The sequence below is a fragment of the Catharus ustulatus genome, chromosome 6 (genome assembly GCF_009819885.2).
Source record: "Catharus ustulatus isolate bCatUst1 chromosome 6, bCatUst1.pri.v2, whole genome shotgun sequence".
Lineage (NCBI taxonomy): Eukaryota > Metazoa > Chordata > Aves > Passeriformes > Turdidae > Catharus > Catharus ustulatus.
The window spans coordinates 6,039,106-6,058,100 of NC_046226.1; the positions used below are offsets into that span (position 1 = coordinate 6,039,106).

The 18,995-nt window shown below is 39.9% G+C and overlaps 1 protein-coding gene across 1 annotated transcript in view; it reads left to right on the forward strand.

Annotated features, from left to right (window-relative positions):
- The window catches only part of MNAT1 (MNAT1 component of CDK activating kinase), a 119,256-nt gene that overhangs the window by 32,533 nt on the left and 67,728 nt on the right, over positions 1-18,995 (forward strand). Inside the window, exons 2-5 of the mRNA XM_033062360.1 lie at positions 1,141-1,293; positions 2,916-2,989; positions 12,689-12,792; positions 16,795-16,935. Coding sequence (XP_032918251.1) covers positions 1,141-1,293; positions 2,916-2,989; positions 12,689-12,792; positions 16,795-16,935 — 472 coding nt within the window. The remainder of the gene's footprint in view (positions 1-1,140; positions 1,294-2,915; positions 2,990-12,688; positions 12,793-16,794; positions 16,936-18,995) is intronic.

Below are 18,995 nucleotides of genomic sequence, written 5' to 3' on the forward strand. Positions count from 1 at the left end.
ACAACAAAAAAAAAGCTTTTTTGTTTTTTTAAATTGTGAGATACAATTGTGTTTGTTTTGCACTTTCTAATCTTGAAAACAGAAGCTGGGTAAAACTGGTTGGCTCTCCTCACCTCTGCCTCTGTAAGGACTAGAACCAGTTTAGTTGGGGATAGGTCAGCAGTGTGAAAGTTTTGCTTAAGATCTTTCTCAGCCATGTCCGTGTTGTTTCTCTTAACTTGTTTAGCTTTTGTGCTGGGTTTGTGAAGGTAAAACATGGCTTAGCCCTTAATGTACAACTGTTTTGGCTTCAATATAGCAAAGCTATAAATAGGCTCCCCTTTGCCTCCCCAGCAGTAGGAAATGACTGCAGCAGGTGTTGTCCTCTGCTAGAAATTTGTACATTATTACTACCCAAGTACTTTTTTCTTGAAATCAGCTTTCTTGTTATGTGTTTTTCCTTTATTGAATGCTGATTGACTGGTCAGCAATTATCTTGTTAAAATCTGAACTCTTCAGTAGGTCAGAATTAAAACAGGGAGGTGGTTTTGGTTTATTTCTGTGCAACCTCTGTGCAAAGTTTATTTTATATGCAATTTAAAAAATATTACCAGAAGGCACAGAAAAGCTGCATAAAGCTGGTAGCTGACTGAAATGGTTTTGATTCATTTAGCTTTGCTGGGATGTTTAGCTCAGGTTTGCTCTGTGATAGGAATGGCAGATGCTTGGAAGTCTGCAGGCAAGATTTGTATCCATGCTTGGACTGAATTCCCCTTGCACTGCAGCATCAAGAAAATAATCAGGGTTTTTTTGTTCAGCTAGGTGGTGCTTGGAGTAAATAAGGATATTGCAGTGTGGTCCATGTGAAATGGGTGTGCTGGTGTCAGTAAACAAACTCCCCCTTGATACAGACCCCATCATTTTGTTTGGATTAATGTTTGGTCCCAGCAAAGAACCAGAGTGTTTGGGCAGGGACAATCAATGTGTGTGTGCTGCTGAGCCAGGGTGGAGAGCCCTGGCCTCTTGCCACTGGTGGGTGCTGCAGAAAGAGTGAAATCCAGGGGAGATGTGCTGTGCCAACAGCAAAAAGGGGGGACAGTCCTGTGCTTCAGCTCTTGTTTAACCTCTGGGTGCCTTTGCACCCCTTCCTTTCTCCCACAGATGTGAGAGTTGTGTGGAGCTGCTGTTTGTGAGAGGGGCTGGGAACTGCCATGAGTGTGACACCCCCCTGAGGAAGTGTAACTTCAGGGTACAGCTCTTTGAGGATCCTGCTGTCGACAAGGAAGTGGAAATCCGGAAGAAAGTGCTGAAAATGTGAGTGGCACCATTTAAAAGAACAGAAGGTGGATGTATTTCATGGATCACAGTTTAAAAAAAATCGACTTATTCAGTAGTACAGAGCAGATTTTTCTTTTTCTAAAGTGGGAAACCATAAAACTTGACTCCATTTATCATGGAGGGACTTCAGAGAATCTGATTTTGTGCAACAATTGAAAGCTGAATTCTCAGTTTAGCCTTGAGGGATTCCTGCTTAGTGTTAGAAAATATTGGGTTTTTCTATGTGGCCTTCTTTGGTAAAGACTTGGCTCCAAAATGGAGATGATTAGATACTGGGGGGGGGGACATGGCAGGAGAGCAAGAAACAGGACCTTGATTGTTTTGTTCCCTGGGGACCTGTTCTGAGAGTTGAAGGCCAGTTCCCTTCAAAATCAAAATGGGCAAAAGAGAGTTCACATTGTTTTTTACTTCACACTGCAATTGTTAGTGGAAATGGTTCCTTACAAGCCTGGTGTTACCAGTCTGTCATGCAGATTTGAAAGCTCTTGAAATTGAGATAAACGAGGTCTAAAATTTCATTTTGCTCCTTGTGGCCAGTAAGCAGCATTTTATAAGGAAAGTAAGCAAGCCAATTGATGTTTTGATAGAAGAAAATCTGATAAATGTAACAACCCAGAGAGAGTTGTGTGTGCCCAAGTGAACTTACAGGTAAATTATAAGCTTGTCAGCCTTAATCTAAAACTTGGTACAATAGTAAATGAATCTTGTGATGTTGCTGAGATGTGGGGAAACTGTGCCTCTGAACACCAAGATGCTGATGTGGAAAGCAGTAATAATTTATAAAGTCTGGATTATAAAGTCTACTAAAGTTAAGAGAAGTCAAACTGGAATAAGTCAACCGAGTTCACTAAATGTGATATAAAGTTTGGTTAGAAGAGAAGACATTACAAAATGCTTGGCCCACTTGGGTTTGCCAGATTAGTTTTTAGGAGGCAGAAAAAATGCCCCCAAATGGAATATGGCCTCAATTCCTGGGACTTTTATATTCGTGGGTATCATGGTCCACAGATCAGGCAGAGTCTCAGCTTTATATTTTCTTGGGAAGAAAGTCTGCATGTTTTGATTTTCAAAAACTGTCCATGTTCTAAACCAATTGTCCCTTCATCTTTTTACTTTCTCCAGCTCTGCAGAGGTGAATATGAGTGCTGGAATGGTCTATTGATATGAAATGAGATAATTGTATAGCATTTTTGGTTTGCTGCTGACATATGCTTTCTGTTGTTGGCACAAAACCAAACTCCCTTTTCTGATAGTTCTGGAAAAGCTTTTTTTTTCTGTGGGTGTTACTGTGCCTCTGCCTTTGTTAATAGGCTGGCTGGGAGTTACTCTATCTTGGCCTCTGTGCTCATGTTTACCTGTAACCCTGGAAAAGGAATTGGCAAACAACAGGCAAAGATAGCACCCACTTCTTCCAGGCTGCCTCCTTTCCTCTGGAACAGGCACTTGTGTCTCCCATTAAAGGTTCTGGTCAGTGTGGGAGTCACAAAGCACACAGTAGATAAAACTAGATCAATGCTTAATCAGCTTGCAGCAGAAGCCTTATTGAATGGAAATTGCATCTTGCTGTGTTTTATAAATACTTTTCTCTTCTCTCAAAGATATAATAAAAGAGAGGAAGACTTTCCCACTCTAGATGAATATAACGATTTCTTGGAAGAAATAGAAGAAATAGGTAAGTCTTAATGCTTGCATTTTTGATGTGCTATGCTTGTGAGACCATAGGCTTTTATCTTCTGACTCAGCTGCCTATGAGAATGTCTAAGTTCAGTTTCTGTAATATGATTTATCATAGTATCAGTTTTTTATCTAATTACGTTTTTCCTGTATTTTAATCATATTTGCTAAACTGTAGGACATTGTTAAATAAAACATTTTATCTGCCAGAGAAAAAAACACAATCCAAAGAGGAAGCAAGCTGGAAAAAGAAAGGCTTGCAGGGGACTGTCAATGCTGCACTGGCGAAGATTAAACAAAGAGAGGAGAAATTGAAATTTTCATTATATGCCTCCATTAGCTTTATCTACCATGACAGAAGCCATATGGTGTCTTTCATCGTTTTTGCTTCTGCAAGTACAGTAGTTGAAGCTGCTTTGAAGCTGATGACCTTACATACCACTGTGGTAGCATTTTATGTTGCTGTGCAGAAGGAGAAGGTTTAGGAACAGACGTTGATTTCTTTCTCTCTGGATTAGCTGAAGCAGAACTTTGCCCTGTGGGGAAGGGACAATGTTATCAACAGAGTTTATTTTCTTCTTACTTAGAGTGACTTGTGATTTATGGTGGAGTGATGGGTTTTGCTTAGAAAAACAAGGATGTGTTCAAAGGAGTGACTCCTAAATGGTTTGTTCTTGGTTTTTATGAGCTTCTGAGGCTTTTCTTTTCTTTTGACCTGGAGGAAGAAGAGGTGACTTAGAGCATGCAGGAGGGGCAGTGAATTTGATTTGAAGGAAACCATGGAGATGCCACTTTTCCTTCAGTTTTCTCAAAGGAGCCCTTGCTCTTTTTTGCACTGTGGTGTTTTGTAGAAATGTATCCAATGCACTTACTGCTGTGAGCAATGTATCATGTTTTTGTTGGCATCTGGAGGCTGAGGCTGGGAAGCCAAATCGTGTGGCTGGGAAACGCCACTCACACTCACATGGGTTCAAATATCGAGGCGAGATGATGTGGGTGTAGCTTTGTTTGTGTGTTTTTTGGAATGGTATGGGGGAAGGAGGAAATGAATAGAAAGAATGGCCAGAGGATCCTGTAAGGATCTGTGTGCTCATGGGAAGCAAAACTGCTTTTTTTCATGTAGCATTAAATACAATTCCCCACTTAGCTGCTGTTGCTGGACTTTTCAACATCTGTAACAAGGGAGTTGAAGTTTTGCCTGAAATTGTCTGAGCCTCATGAATTTGTGCAGCATGTTATGATTTTACAGCTCTTGGGATTAGGTGGTTACATTGCCAATGGTTTCAAATCCTGTACTGGGAACTCTGTTTAGAAGCAGCAGAAACCTGGCTGGTTGGTAACCTTATGAAAAAAGTGAATTGACCAATAATTATTTTGGCCTGCAAATGCATAGTGAAGAAGCTTGATAGAGTTTTTAGGAATTGGTTACCTGAGAGGGACACTGAAAATACTGAAAGGAATTAAAGTCTGACTGCATCCTGGTTTGTTCATGTAGCAGAGAGGCTGATGAGAGGAAAGAAGGGGTGCAGTCAGAAGACTCTTAATTTTCAGAGTTCATTTATGGTATCCCAACTCCAGGCAGGTCCCAGAGGACAGGTTAGATTCAATAACACCACTGTAGGCAAGAGTTCAAGCCCTGTTTGCTCTCCTGGTGACAAAGCCTATTGCACATTTGTCCCCAAGCCCATCCCTGCTGTGGTTATGGACACTTGTCTGGTGTGACATTTTCCAGTGCATGTTGTGAATGGTGTGACTGAACAGTGTGTCAAAAGTCAGACTCTGTGTGACAATTTCACCCTTTGCTGCTGAGAGGAGTTCTTTCATTTTTGTGTGTCTCTGAATCCTCTGCTTGCTTGCTCCTGTGGAAAACTGGGCTGCAAGATGGAAAAGAAAGGATGTGCAGCATTCAGCAGGCTGGTGGTTGGGAAGGTAGAGAGGCAGGGAACAGGATTTCCCCTCTCTCCCTGTGCCCCAAACTTTCAGTTTTTCTGTAAGAGGATCAAAGTGCAGCTTTACCTTTTTTTTTTTCTCCCTCTTTTTTGAAGATTTTATTTCTGGAGTTGTTGTAGGGCTTTAAATGAAGTAGTTGCTTAGCACAGACAAAATGTAAACATCCTGTATAGGTGTCTTTCATGTGACCCTGATTCTGATCGGTTCTCCAAATATTCCAGGTAGGTCAGCTCCAAAAGTAGCAATGGAATGAGACCCAGCAATTGCTGACCTCACTTGAAACACATTTTCCCCTTCATATCAGCTGTTTTATACCTACAGACTTTTTCTATTGAAATAGAAGAGTTGGATGGTGCAGCAGCAGTGTGTGTGTGTGGGAAGGTCAAACAAACATTAGAGTAGTCACCTTTTAAGATTTCTATTATAAAAACCAGGTTTTTGAAGTGGTTTAGAGTGTAGCCACTGAATAATGCTTTGGGCTAAAATGTGTTAAACAAGGCTTTAAATAAAAAACACATTTTAAAGCAAGTTTTCCGTGGAAGAAAAATCGGTTGGACAATTTGAGAACATTGTAAACACAGTTTGTTGTCATTAGCACTAGGAATAAAAATAAAGTGAAAGGGTTAAAGCCTGCCTTTGGCAAAGGTGTGGACAACGTGTATCCGGGTGAGTCAGGTCTGTGCCCATAGCATGAGAGGGACCTGGTTAAACCTTTGACTGTTGCTACAAGTTCCACTCTCTGGACATGATATGAATTTCACTTGCTCTTTGTAGAAAGTTTTCTTCTTCCCCCAAGCATTTCTTCTTCCCCAGAGTATCTCTGTAGCCATTTTTGCGAGCCCTGTGTGAAAGCTCTGCTGAGCAGGACCCGCCTCCTCCTGGTACCTGAGTGAGGCCCCCAGGCATTACCACAGCACAATTGTTAGCAGTAATTGCTGCTTTTTAAAAACATTCCCTGCATGCAGCCTCGCAGGAGGCTGCTGTTATTTGTGTATTCCTGTATCTCCCTGATCCTCCAGGACTTTATGCAATTCCGGCTGCCTCGTGACTTGTCTTGCTCAGAACACTTATCTGACAAGTGATCCTTGGATAGAAAGGGTTTTGCTATCTGTCATCACTTGTGGGTTGTGCTGTTTATTAGTTTGTGGTTTGGTTTTTTCACCCTCCGTGTGTGTGTTCTCCAGGATGGTGTTGCTGGTGCTGATAAAGGCAATAACCCAACTGGAAATTGGGCGTTTATCAAGGATCTGTTGCAGTCATCTCACGTGAACAGATTTTACACTGCTCCAGCCACAGTGGCCTTTCTTAGACTGATGGGGCTGAGTGATTTGAGTCATTCACTACTATGCAAATTTTCTGGAAAAATTATTGACTCAATAAAAGACTACTGAGGATAAACAGAAACAATTATTAATACCTAACTAGACTTTTCGAACTCAACTATGGATTTTCTTTTGTTTCTGATAATTATTTTATTATAATCACAGAAATATTGGTTGGAAGGGACCTGTTAAATTCTTGTCCATCTATTCTGGCCCTAACCCCTCTCCTACCCCTTTTAAAAGTACCAGGCATCAAAAGCACCAAGGGAAGGTGCCAGGGTAGCCTGGGACATCCAGGCAGACTGAGGATGAGGTTGTGTCTCCCTCTGTAGCACTCTGCCATTCCCAGTCTGGGGTTTCATGAAGATAATTAAGGAGTTGTTTGTAGTAGGAATATTGTTTATAACAAACTAACATTAATAATTTTTAGGGACTTAGTCCTACAGTGCAGTGATATTAATTCATATTGCTGGACAGATTCTTAGCCATTTAATTAAAATTTTTGCCTCATTTTCTTTTTTGTAACTAGGAAAATATTTTTCCATTTGTTGTAGAATTGTATAATGAACGTTGTTGTTTGAAAAATAGAGAAAGTCTCCCTGTAGAGGCTGAATTTCAGAACTTGGGAGTTTCACCTAAATAGAATGAAATGTTTCACAAAAACACAATAGTCTTCCTGTTATAGTTAACAGATGTCTCAAGGCAAGTCATTTTATAAACCAACCAATGTGAGATGGATAAGTAGATAAATAATTGTTGCATACAAAACAGCTTCTGTTTCTTTTCCCTGAAGGGCTTCAGGCCTCTTATATCGGCTTATGCTATATTTCAACATGGACAAAAATAAGTCTGTCTTCTCTTTGAAACCTTTTCAAACCTTTTCAAACCAGCCATCTGCTTTGCCACTCATATTCAGATCTACACCAATATTTTTTCAGGGTAGGTGTAGCATATGAGTTGGGATTTTTAACTCTTTCTAGTTCTTCTGGTTCTATAATTTTTTTTATTGCGTTTTTTTCTTTTTTTTTTTTTGTTTTTAAGTTAAGAAGTATATTTAAAATAAACTTCTGGCAAAATTCAAAGCAGACCAAATAAAAAAAAGTGTGGCATAGTCCTAGCTGTGTTAAAGTTAGTATGTTGAGTATTGGCAACTGTGTTCTTTGGTTTTATAGTTGTTGGGTTTAAAATGCCAAGTAACTGGTGGAGGGGACAAGGGACAAGAGAGAGAAATAATATCTCAATTATTTTTTGTGCCCTAGTGCCCCTTGCAAAACAGACTTGTCAGCTGTATTGTGAGGATACAATGGCAAGAATTTGTATTCTATAAATATTGATGAAAAGACGTTTGGAGCTCATGAAAAATTTATTAGAAAGTATGTTGAAAGATGTTTTGGCTGCCTGGCTGGCCATGGTAACCATGCAGTGTCAAAGAGCAGCTTGTTTTGCTGGTAGGTGTTTATTGGAGGAGGGAAGATGCTGTTTTCATGCACTGAAGGGCAGCTGTTGACACTGAAGTTGATGTAGGCAGATTCAGGCTACACTTTTTTCCACTTTTTGTTTTTTTACTTTTTTTTTCACCTTTTTTTTTCATTTTTTTTTTTTTTTCACTTTTTTTTCCACTTTTTTTTCACCTTTTTCCACTTTTTTTTCCACTTTTTTTTCCCACTTTTTTTTCCACTTTTTTTTTCACTTTTTTTCACTTTTTTTTCCACTTTTTTTTCCACTTTTTTTTTCCACTTTTTTTTTCCACTTTTTTTTCCACTTTTTTTTTCCACTTTTTTTTTCCACTTTTTTTTTCCACTTTTTTTTTCCACTTTTTTTTCCACTTTTTTTTTCCACTTTTTTTTTCCACTTTTTTTTTCCACTTTTTTTTTCCACTTTTTTTTTCCACTTTTTTTTTCCACTTTTTTTTTCCACTTTTTTTTTCCACTTTTTTTTTCCACTTTTTTTTTCCACTTTTTTTTTCCACTTTTTTTTTCCACTTTTTTTTTTCCACTTTTTTTTTCCACTTTTTTTTTCCACTTTTTTTTTCCACTTTTTTTTTCCACTTTTTTTTTCCACTTTTTTTTTCCACTTTTTTTTTCCACTTTTTTTTTCCACTTTTTTTTTCCACTTTTTTTTTCCACTTTTTTCACTTTTTTCCCACTTTTTTTCCAATTTTGCCCCCTCTTTTTTAACTTTTTTGTTTCCCCCACCTCTTTTTTTCCCCCTTTTTTTTTTTTTTCCCACCTTTTTTTTTTTCCCACTGTTTCCAGTCTTGCAACAAAATATCCTAAGTATTTCCACTTTTGTTCCTCATCACTGTCTATACATCTGTATTCTCTGGAACAAATTTGCTCTGGCCTTTGAGGATGCTGGAGGTTTGGATCTCTGATTGCTGCTGTCCTTCAGCATCCTTGAGTGACAAAGCAGAGATGGACAGAGCAGAGTCAGCGGGGTGGGAGAAGATCTCACTGCTGAGAAGGTTGGAGCTGTGGTTTGGTTCCAGCCACAGCAGGAGAACAAGGAGGGGATAAAAACTTTCACCATGAGCACAGCAGTGGGCTTTTAGGGTGAAAATTGGCTGCTGAAAATTTCCCAAACATTGATACAGAAATAGATTTTTTAGGTAGAAAAGTTACTTCCCATGAAGTATCAAAATACACCCATTTTTGTAACCAGTTCTCAACAAACGTAGGCATCCTCATGTGTTTAAAACATGCCTGCTTTTCCCCAGTATGAGTTTTAAATCTCAAGCTTCTTGTTTTACAGACCAAATTATGACCAGTTGAACCTAATAAAGCTGAGAAAGAAGCAAAAAAAACAAACCCTGAAGGTTTCAAGCAGCAATAATTGCAAAACAGAGATCATCAGCTTATTGCTGGATTTATTTTTAGAGAAATATTCATGATGTTCAGGAGCCTAAAGGCAATTTGGCATCTCCTCATGCACCTGAAGGTGGCATCTGGGCATCCTGCTAGCACAGCATGGCTCATGTGCTATTTCTTTCTTCTGTCGTCATTGAGGAGTTTAGAGAGCTGCTGTGTGGATTTAAGTTGTAGGAAGTGCTGACATTCCCATGCAGCTGTCATTGCAGAGCCCTGGGCTGGTTATGTGCCAGCATTTCCACATGACACTTCTTCTCTGCCTTGATACTCAATTATTAAAACTTCTTGTCAGTAGGCAACTGTAGGCTGGAAATTTGGTGGGCAGGTCATCATTAAAATACTAAAGATTTACAGTAATTTCATGATTATAAGCCACAGGTTACAATACAGAGTGTGATAAAAGGTATCTGTTCTATCACCATCTGTTAAGGGTGGGGGCAGTGATCCTTATCTCTGTGGGAGATATTCTGCTAATGGGCCATCCATTGAAACCAGGCAGGGCATTGTTCTTTATCTTTTCACAACCCATCCTTCCTCCAGCCAGTCATTTTCTGCTCATGGCCATTGAGTCCCACTGTGGGACTGATAAAATTACTGCATCCCATTGGGAGTTGTTCCAGCCAGGGGGAAGAGCCCAACATTTCTTACCAAGATAAAAACAGAGGGTTTGGGACACTAAGGGAGCCCCTTTCTCCACTGGACTCCAGAGGAAAACCGGATTTCTCCACATCACCACTGGAGCTCCGGAGGGAAACTGCACCTTGTACAGGAGCACTGCTCCAGCTGAGCCACATCTGTCACTGCAGGAGGATGCAGCCACCATGGGATGGGACTGCTGCCAACACCCTGCCTGACGGGTGTCAGGCTGTACTCTGACTGTGTCAGGGTTTGGAGTTTGTTTCTTTGTAGTGCTGTATTTCTATTTTAATTTCCCTAGTAAAGAACTGTTATTCCTAATTCCCATATCTTTGCCTGAAAGCCCCTTGATTTCAAAATTATAATAATTTGGAGGGAGGGGGTTTACATTCTCCATTTCAAAGAAAGGCTTCTGCCTTTCTCAGCAGACACCTGTCCTCCAAACTAAAACAGCAACTTTTCATTCTTTGTCCATATATAAGCCGCACCTGATTATAAGCTGCACTTTGGGTTTGGACCAAAATTTTAGTCAAAATGGTGCAGCTTATAATCGTGAAATTACAGTAGACTAAAAGAATGTTTTGCTAAGGAGAGGTTGCTACAGCCAAAAAGTGTGTGTTTGTCACAATATGAAATAGGAAAAATGTTCTACCTTTTGGAGAAGAAAAAAAACCCAAAACATTTGGGATGGGTAACTTGCTTCCAAAAACCAAGGAGCTGAACTTTGAACGGCTTGTTTGGGTTATGGCAGTGCCCAGAGCTTCCAGCTGGGTGAGATCAAGACCACAGGGAGAAGTGCTGCCTGAAGCTATGGTATGGAGATACAGCAGGTGGTGTGTAGGAGAAAGGAACTTTTACTCCCCTTCTCCTGGTTCTTGTCAGTGGGAGACCTCCAGTACAGAGGCCCAGTGATCTGCCCAGGAACAATGACAAAGTTCAAAAATTCAGCTCAGGTGTTAATTCTGGAATTCTTAAAGCACAAACTCAGCCTTCTTAGATCTTCCCTCTGAACTGAGGGTGCTGGGGTGGGCCTGGAAGAGTTCAGCTGATTCAGTCAGACTGAATTGAAATGTCATTTGTCTTCATACTGCTTAATATTTGGAAAAGGGGAAAAATAAATACACCCTTTTTTTTGTTGTTGCAGTTTGAGGAAATTGAGTATTTTTGGTAAGAGTAAGATGTTGTGGTGGTTTGGTACTCTTGGGAGGAGAGTATTTCTATTCCCATCTGTACCCTTTTATTACTTCCCTGGTACCCTCTCTGGCACTTGTCTGATCTCTCTGTTCAGGTTACTGGAGGATTTCTGTTGACACTGCAGAGCATCCAAGGAATCAGAGCAGGGGAAAGAGCGAGGCCTGTGCTTGGGGAGAGGGACACAACAGCAGGAATGCCTCTCTTGGCAGTAGTGAGCTGGGCTTGTAGAGCTGAGCTGCATCCCACAGCTCTACCATTTTGCACCTTCCTGTTTCTTATTTGCTCCTGGCACTGATTTCTTGGTGTTTCCTTCATTGCTCTCATCTGGTTTGTCAGTGTGGGTTACTCTTGGTTTGGTTTGCTTAGAACCCTCCTAAATGCTCATTTCTGTCATGTTACCTGTGGGGATATGATATATATAAAAAGAAGGGATACAATCTTCCCCAAGCTGAGATGTGTGTTATCCTGGTGAGTAACAACAGACTGCGTGCTGCTTCCTTCTGTTCCTCTCTAGCAGCCTCACTGTACAAACAACTTGGCAGTGGTGCCTGTGCCCAGGGTTAGCTTGGGCTTGGTTACCTAAAAGCCTGGGAAGAGAAAACTGAACCAAAATCTCCCCAATCCCAAGCTGATGTTTCCACAAGAACCTCCTTCCCTTCCTCAGGGTCTGACGTAGCTCAATCACTGCGCGGTGGTTTCTTGCGAAGGATTTATCAATGGCAGCAGAAATTTCTCTGCTGCTCTTGTAGAGCTCTTGGAGGCTTGGAGTGCTGTGTGCTGGCACTGTTCAGTAGCTTTAAGGCCATGGGCATGAGCCCAGCATCCACTCTGGATGGGGATCACCAAACGACTTCCCAGTGATAACGGCGTTCAGCTGGAATTCACTTGACCCACAAGTGAACCAGTGACCTAGAGGTGAAGGGCTCAGGCATTGTATCAGGTTACAAATCATCCAAACCATCTACATCTTTCAAGCTGTTGATTACAGAAACTGTTCAATTTCTTGAGATATCATCTGTGCCATGTGTAGATAATTGGGAATGTTGTGCTAAACTGTGGAGCTTGCTGGCCGACCCTGCTTGCTCATAATTACATGAGATATGGTCTGTCACCATTGAGAGACATCAAAAGAATGTCAGCTGACCTATTAATCTGCAAGCATCTGCAGATTCCTCATAATTAAGGTAATTGTACATTGGTGCCTTTTAAATTATCAAACAATGTGATTTTTTTTTTTTTTTTTTTTTTTTTTTTTTTTTTTGTGTACCTGAGAATTCAGTCACTATAGTCTGTGTGCATTAGATTTTGCCTGGAAAATGGAATGACTGAATGCCTAACCTTGTCTTCATATGCCTGTGTTTGGTCTAATTTAATTTTACAGGAATCACTGTGGTCTTAGCTATAACTGCTGCTTGCAAAGGTTGTGTTTTATGAATAATATGATGGTTACTCATGTGTGTCATTACTGGTGTCACAAAATGAGATGCAAGATTCAAATTTTAATCACCTACAGATGTGTAAACCTACAGAATCTCTGCTGGCTTTTATTGAAGTGCAGTGACTTAGCAGATTGTCTCTGTCTTTATATGGCATGTTTAAATAAGTTCTGTTACTGTAATGTTTATATTTGGCTGGAAGGGATAGAGAGTATAAGAATAGTGTTTCTTTGTCATAGTCATGCATGCTGACCTAATACTTTTGCTTTCTGTCTTTATAATATTTATACAGTATTTAACTTGACCAACAATGTGGACTTGGAGAACACCAAAAAGAAAATGGAGCTTTATCAAAAGGATAACAAAGAAGTCATTCAGAAGAATAAGTTAAAACTGGTTAGTTAACTTCTCTCCTCTACAATTTTTATTCATTTTTTAAAGAATTAAAGGATTTGTGGAGTACTTTCTTAAAACAAATCAAAGCTGAAAGCACTATGCAGGGTTCTTTGTATTTAAATGTTGAGGTTGATAGTTGAAATATAGTTATGCTTTATTTTGGGAAGGGCTTGAGAAGAGGGGCAGTAGAGCCTGTGTCTAATACATCAGCACGGCATGTGTGCTGGCAGTGTCGTTGGACAATATCCAGGAGAGATGAAGTTCATTCCTACACCAAGACAATTGTTCCTTTCTCATCTGAAGGAAAAAAGGAATCCAGACTCAGACATTGTGAAGCTCCCAGGAGAGAGTTGTAAAATTGAGGCCAAGCACAGGCCTGGTTTATGCAAAATTCAAAATGAAAGATGTTGAAACAAACATTGAAACTTTTGTTCAAGAGCTGATAACAGTAACATCAGGGATATTGTATATATGATCTGTATGCAAAACACAGAGTTCTTTGAAGATTCATTCACTAAATTATGGCTCACATATCATTTTGTTCTTTAAAAATAAACTCGTATGCATTTATTCCTGTAAGAAAAGTTTAATCTGTTAAATATTTTTTCAACATAAAAATACACATTGTTATCAGCTCTTGAAGGAAAATGTCTGCCCTTAGTGTGACATAACAAGGGTTTGTGTTTGTAATCCAGTTGCACTAAGGACTTGCTTTCAAATCAGTAGGGGTGAAATCCTCACTCCCCTGAAGTCTGTGGCAAAACTCTGAGTGATTTCTTTAGCTCTAGGATTTCACAGGAGGAGATTGGAATCTGAAAAATGTTTGTTTGAACCTCTTCCTTTTAAAGGCAAGGAAATTTCCCTAGGGGTCCATCTCTGATCTGTTATCCTGTCTCTGACACTGTGCAATATCCTCTGCTCCAGAACTTGAAGGGACCTGCCAAAGCTTTGGCTGCATGTCTTATTTTACAATGGAGCTGCAACCTCTGGGGTCACAGTGAGAACAGCTCTGCCTGCAGCCCACCTTCCCTTCAAGGAAGTGGCTCTGACAGCCTGAGCAGGGCCTGTGTGATGCTGTCAGGCAGCTCTGTAATACTCTGTACCCACTCAAGCCCCCAGGACTTCTGTTTGCTGTGCTCCACAGTCCTGCTGTGCTGGAGGATGGCTGCTGGAAGCTGGGCAAGCCTGTGTGAATCCAGACTCACTGGAGAGCTGGAGACATTTCTAATTTTTTTTTTTTTGAAGCATTCATAATTTCTTTTTCAACAATTGAAACATAATAATAGATTTTACACAGTGGTTATTACAAAAAAATGCATAATCTCTTGCCCATAAATTTATCCCTCTCCTAAAAGCTGAAGGGTTGCTTTTCCTCTCCAGCTCTTAGCAAGTTTTGGGATATCTTTACTCCTTGGGTGGTAAAAGGTGCCCTGCTTTCTTGGTTAAACTTCTTGTGGCCAGTCATTGTCCCCACATTCTTGACTTAAATTTTTCTGTCCACTGTAATAGGGTGCTTCTGAGGGATATAGATATTTTCTGTCCCTCTTGTTTTTGTTACCCTTTGCCTGCTCCAGTTTGAATTTGTGTTTGGCAAGCAGAAGGGGCCAGATCTGAATGCAGAGATCTTAATGCCTCTCATAAAGGAACTCTGTTTTCCCATCTCTGCTGGAAATATATTGATCCTATGACTGTTCTTCTCTTATAGTTTATTAAAAATAGTGAAAATCTTGGTGTTCTTTTAGTTATAAGTTGTTTTATATGTATACACACACACACACTTTTTATTTATAAAACTTTACACCCTGAGTGCACTGCAGCTTTTCCACTGTTTCTCTCTTAAATATTTGCAATTCTCCAGTCACAGGGTAACTTGTTGCTTCCTACTTTATCACTAGATGTTTAAGTTTACTTGCTGCTTTGTGCAGTCTTGAAATAGTTGTGTCTGAATTCTGTGATGTGAATATGCATGTTTTCTTGATTATCCTTTCCTGAATGTGGTGAAATATGATTTTACTCTCTATTTACTTCTTCACTTATAGGCTTGAGTTTACTCCAGGCTTCACTGTCATCGTCTTTTCCTTCACATATCAGGATTGTGTTTAGATTATTTTTTATCTGGACACAACCCTTGTTGCCTATTGAACTAATCTTTTCTCTTTTACTGTTCTATTTGGTCTCCCTTTAAAGAATTTGATCTGACACGTGATAATTCTTCCATTTTCCAGTAGTCTGCTCTGGTTTAGGTTTGTTTATCAGTTTACTTATTTCAGACTATAATTTTTCCAAGCTCTTTCTGCAGACTAGGTCTGTCAGCACTTCCCTGGAAGTTTTCTTCTGTTTTAGTGTAAATTCCAGGCAGTCTTTAGAGAGAAATGTGGAAGAGCCTTGGAATGTCTCAAAGTACCCTGAGCTCTTCAGTTCTGTTGACTGAACTAACTCAATTCCTTAATTCTCTGGCATAGCCTCAGTTAGAAGTTTGGCGATTTTCTTGTTTGTTTTTTTTCCTTTCATTAAATGCAAACAGAGCCCAATTCCAGGTGGTTGCTGGTTGGTGACCAGTTTTTTACCAGTGTCCCTGCACCAGTTACAAAAGGGAAGCAGCTTCTGTTGGCTCAGTGACAGGTGAGATCTGTCAGCTCTTGCGTCCAGGAGTAACTGGGCTTCACTGGGACCCACTGACTTGATCTGTCTGGTAAAGGGATCTTTTTTTTTTTTGCATATTCTGGCTTTTATTAGGTAGCTGTGCTTTATGATATAACTTTATGATTAGAACAAGCTTTACCATGGTTTTGGCCTCAGTGATCACAGAATCACAGAGTAAGCTGTGCTCACAGGGATTATTGAGTCCAGCTCCCAGCCCTGCTCAGCACCACCCCCAAGAGTCACCCCCTGTGCCTGAGAGCATTGTCCAAACCCTCCCTGAGATCTGCCAGCCTTGGTGCTGTGACCTGCCCTGGGGAACCAGTTCCAGTGCCCAAACATCCTCTGAGTGAAGAACCTTTCCAACCTAAGCCTCCCCTGATATTATGTCAGGCCATTCCCTCAGATCCTGTCACTGGGCACCTCAGAGAAGAGATCAGTGTCTTCCCCTGTGATGTTTTGCTGAAACTCCTTTCATCAATAAGTCATCCATTTAAGTTTATAAAATTTTAATTATTTTCCCATTTTTACTGCATCTCACTTTGCTTTAGTATATTTGATGGAGAAAATTTGGAAAATGTTTCCTGTATGTTTTTCCTTGTACCTTCATGCAATCAAACTGACATTCTTTTGATCCACCTTCTTTGTATAATTGTTTAATCCCCTTATTTTCCTCCATCTCTGAGCCCTCTTGTGTTTTTTAATTCTTTCACTGTGATTTTCAAATACAGATTACCTAATGGTTTGCAGGTTAAAAAAAGACTTGCCAAGAAACAGATCTGTAACAAGAACTTGTCATTTTGTACTAGTAATCTTTCTTTTCATCTCGTGTCATATGACTGAAATCCAGGTCATAGGAAAAAATCCTCATTTTCTGAAAATGTGACATTTTCACAGTTAATGCTTAAATGCTGAAAGTTATAGATTCTCTATTAGTATTTGTAATTTCTCATTTTGTTTCTACACCACTGATAAGCACAGTGTGCTTTGCAAAGAAGATGCAGCTGAGGAGTGGGATGATCAGAACAGTATTGTGGGATTATATTTTTGTTCACCCTACTTACATCATTGAGTTATAGGATGTGTGGGAGCCCAGAGGGGCTCACTTTAGAGTGAAAGTGTAGGGAAAACCCATCCCCTAACATTTAAAGAGTCAGATCCAGACTCCAGCGAGCAGCAAGTTAAAAATCTTAACTTCACACTGGACAATGAGGAGTTAGAATAATCATCCATAATCACCTTAAAATTCTGCTTTAAAAGGTGGAACTTGGCTGCTTTCCCCTTGCATGGGCTGCCCAGGGTCCCTTGGGGGGCGGTGGAGCTGTGGGGCTGCTGTGAGCTGATTTCTGATTTCTCTTTCAGACGCGGGAGCAGGAAGAGCTGGAGGAGGCTCTGGAGGTAGAGCGGCAGGAAAGCGAACAAAGGCGCCTGTTCATGCAGAAGGAAGAACAGCTACAGCAGATGATGAAAAGGAAGAATAAACAGGCACTCCTGGATGATCTGGTGAGTAACAAAAGCAGAGGCTTTGAATACTCAGTAGCATTGACATTCATCTCTATCACTGCTAACTGCATGGAATTAACAGAGCTGTCCCTGTTTCCCTGTTCTGCATGTTCTGTATTTCCATTCTCTCACCTGTCATTTATTTCACTGTTGTAAACCACTCTGGTTTTGGTAAGGGGCTGGATGAAGAGTGCTTCTGGGATTTGTAGACTTAATTGGACTCCACCACTGTTGGCTTGTTAAGCAGTTCTGAGTCATGGCTGGTAGTCTGGTGTGTGGTGGCAGAAAGGTCATCAGGAGATGCTCCTGGATTCAGCACCTCTGCAGTGGAGTTGGTGGAGAGCAGGGGACAGGAACCTCATGAGTTATCCAAGCACTGGTCAGCCCTTTCTCAGTCAGAGCACCTAAATGATTGGTGATCCCTTTGTATTCAAAAACTACTACAACAAAAAGTTTTCTTGCCTTGATGTGTGTCGTGTTCTCTTACTGCAACCTTCCTGTACAAGTTGCTCCTTTTGAAGTGAATGAAACTTGTATAGACAGAGGAAAACTCAGACTGCTCTTGGAAATTGTGGTAATCTTGGTTCATTTACTGATTCTGCGTCTGAAATGCAGTAATGTGTGGGCATAAAGTAACATTCACTAAATGTGTTACACAAGGTTCACATCTCAGTTTTTTCAATACAAGTGTCTCTACAGACATACACACACATTCACAGGTTTGACACCCATGAGGACAGTCTGTGTGCACACAGTCTGCCTGTAACCTTGAGGGAAATCAGAAAAAAGATAAATACATACGTGTGTTCAACTGTGTCAGCGTGGTTAAAAGCTGCTTGGCATATCTAAATCATATTTCCTCTCTTACATCAGTGCATCTCACACTAATACAGTGTTAATTCCTGCTTTGTTATCTCAGTTCTTACTTAAGACACAGAAGCTTTTCTACTTTCCCTAGAAAAGTAGAGTTCCTCTTTGAGCCAGTGCAGAAGCACTGACATGGAGAGAGGATCTAAGTGAAATTTAAGAGTTTCAGGGCCTCTTGAAGAGATGCCTTTCCTCAAGCCAGGATTCCTGGCAACCTGTTATTGGTTTTCCTTTTGTAGATAAAAGCAGAGATGAGTAGAAAGGTTCTTTAAAAAAAAAAAAGTCAAACCTGTATCTTTACATCCAGCAATCTATTTTCACTTTAAAGGTAAATGTGTTTACAGTCCACACAATTAGGAATAGTGGATAAATTAATGAAAACTCCACTATGAATTTGAGTTTAATTTCTCAGAATATGGATTTTGAATTTCTTACTTTTTAAAAACCCTGTTTTAAAACACACTCCTAACTGACTAGAGATCATTGGTGATGTGTGGTTGGTTGGTTGTTTAATTTTTATTTATTTATTTTTTTTTAAACACAGCACTTGGTTTTACTGGAAACCTTCACCAGGTGGCTTGCAAACAGAATAGCTATAAATAACCCTTAAAACATGATTAAAATATGGAGTTTTAACTGTGATTGCATATGTATTGCTATTAAAACATATCTTAATATTCTAAAAACAACATAAAGGTGATTTTTAAAGGCTGAGGGAAGAAACTGGACAATTTCAATTTTTGTCTCTGTTTCTGAAGGGGCAGTGTCAACTTAAATTTGAGCCAAACCTTGTTTTGTAATATTACTAAGGTTTATAAAACCAGCACTGAAGTGTTTGTATAATGACTTACAAAGTCTCTGGAAAGCCAGTGGTTGTTAAACAAATAAATATTTCCTATGGTCTCTGAAATCCCTCTAATGCTGTGCTGCAAATCTGAAAATGAAACTGATGATGAGTAAAACTTGAGAAATGCAGCAAATGCCAAGCATAAGCAGCAGCAGTGTAAAGAATTAAATGATCTTACATCTATGACTGCTGGTTCTGTGCTAAACCAAAAAGGATTACAGTAATTTCATGATTATAAGCTGCACCATTTTGACTAAAATTTTGGTCCGAACCCAAAGTGCAGCTTATAATCAGGTGCGGCTTATATATGGACAAAGAACAAAAAGTTGCTGTTTTAGTTTGGAGG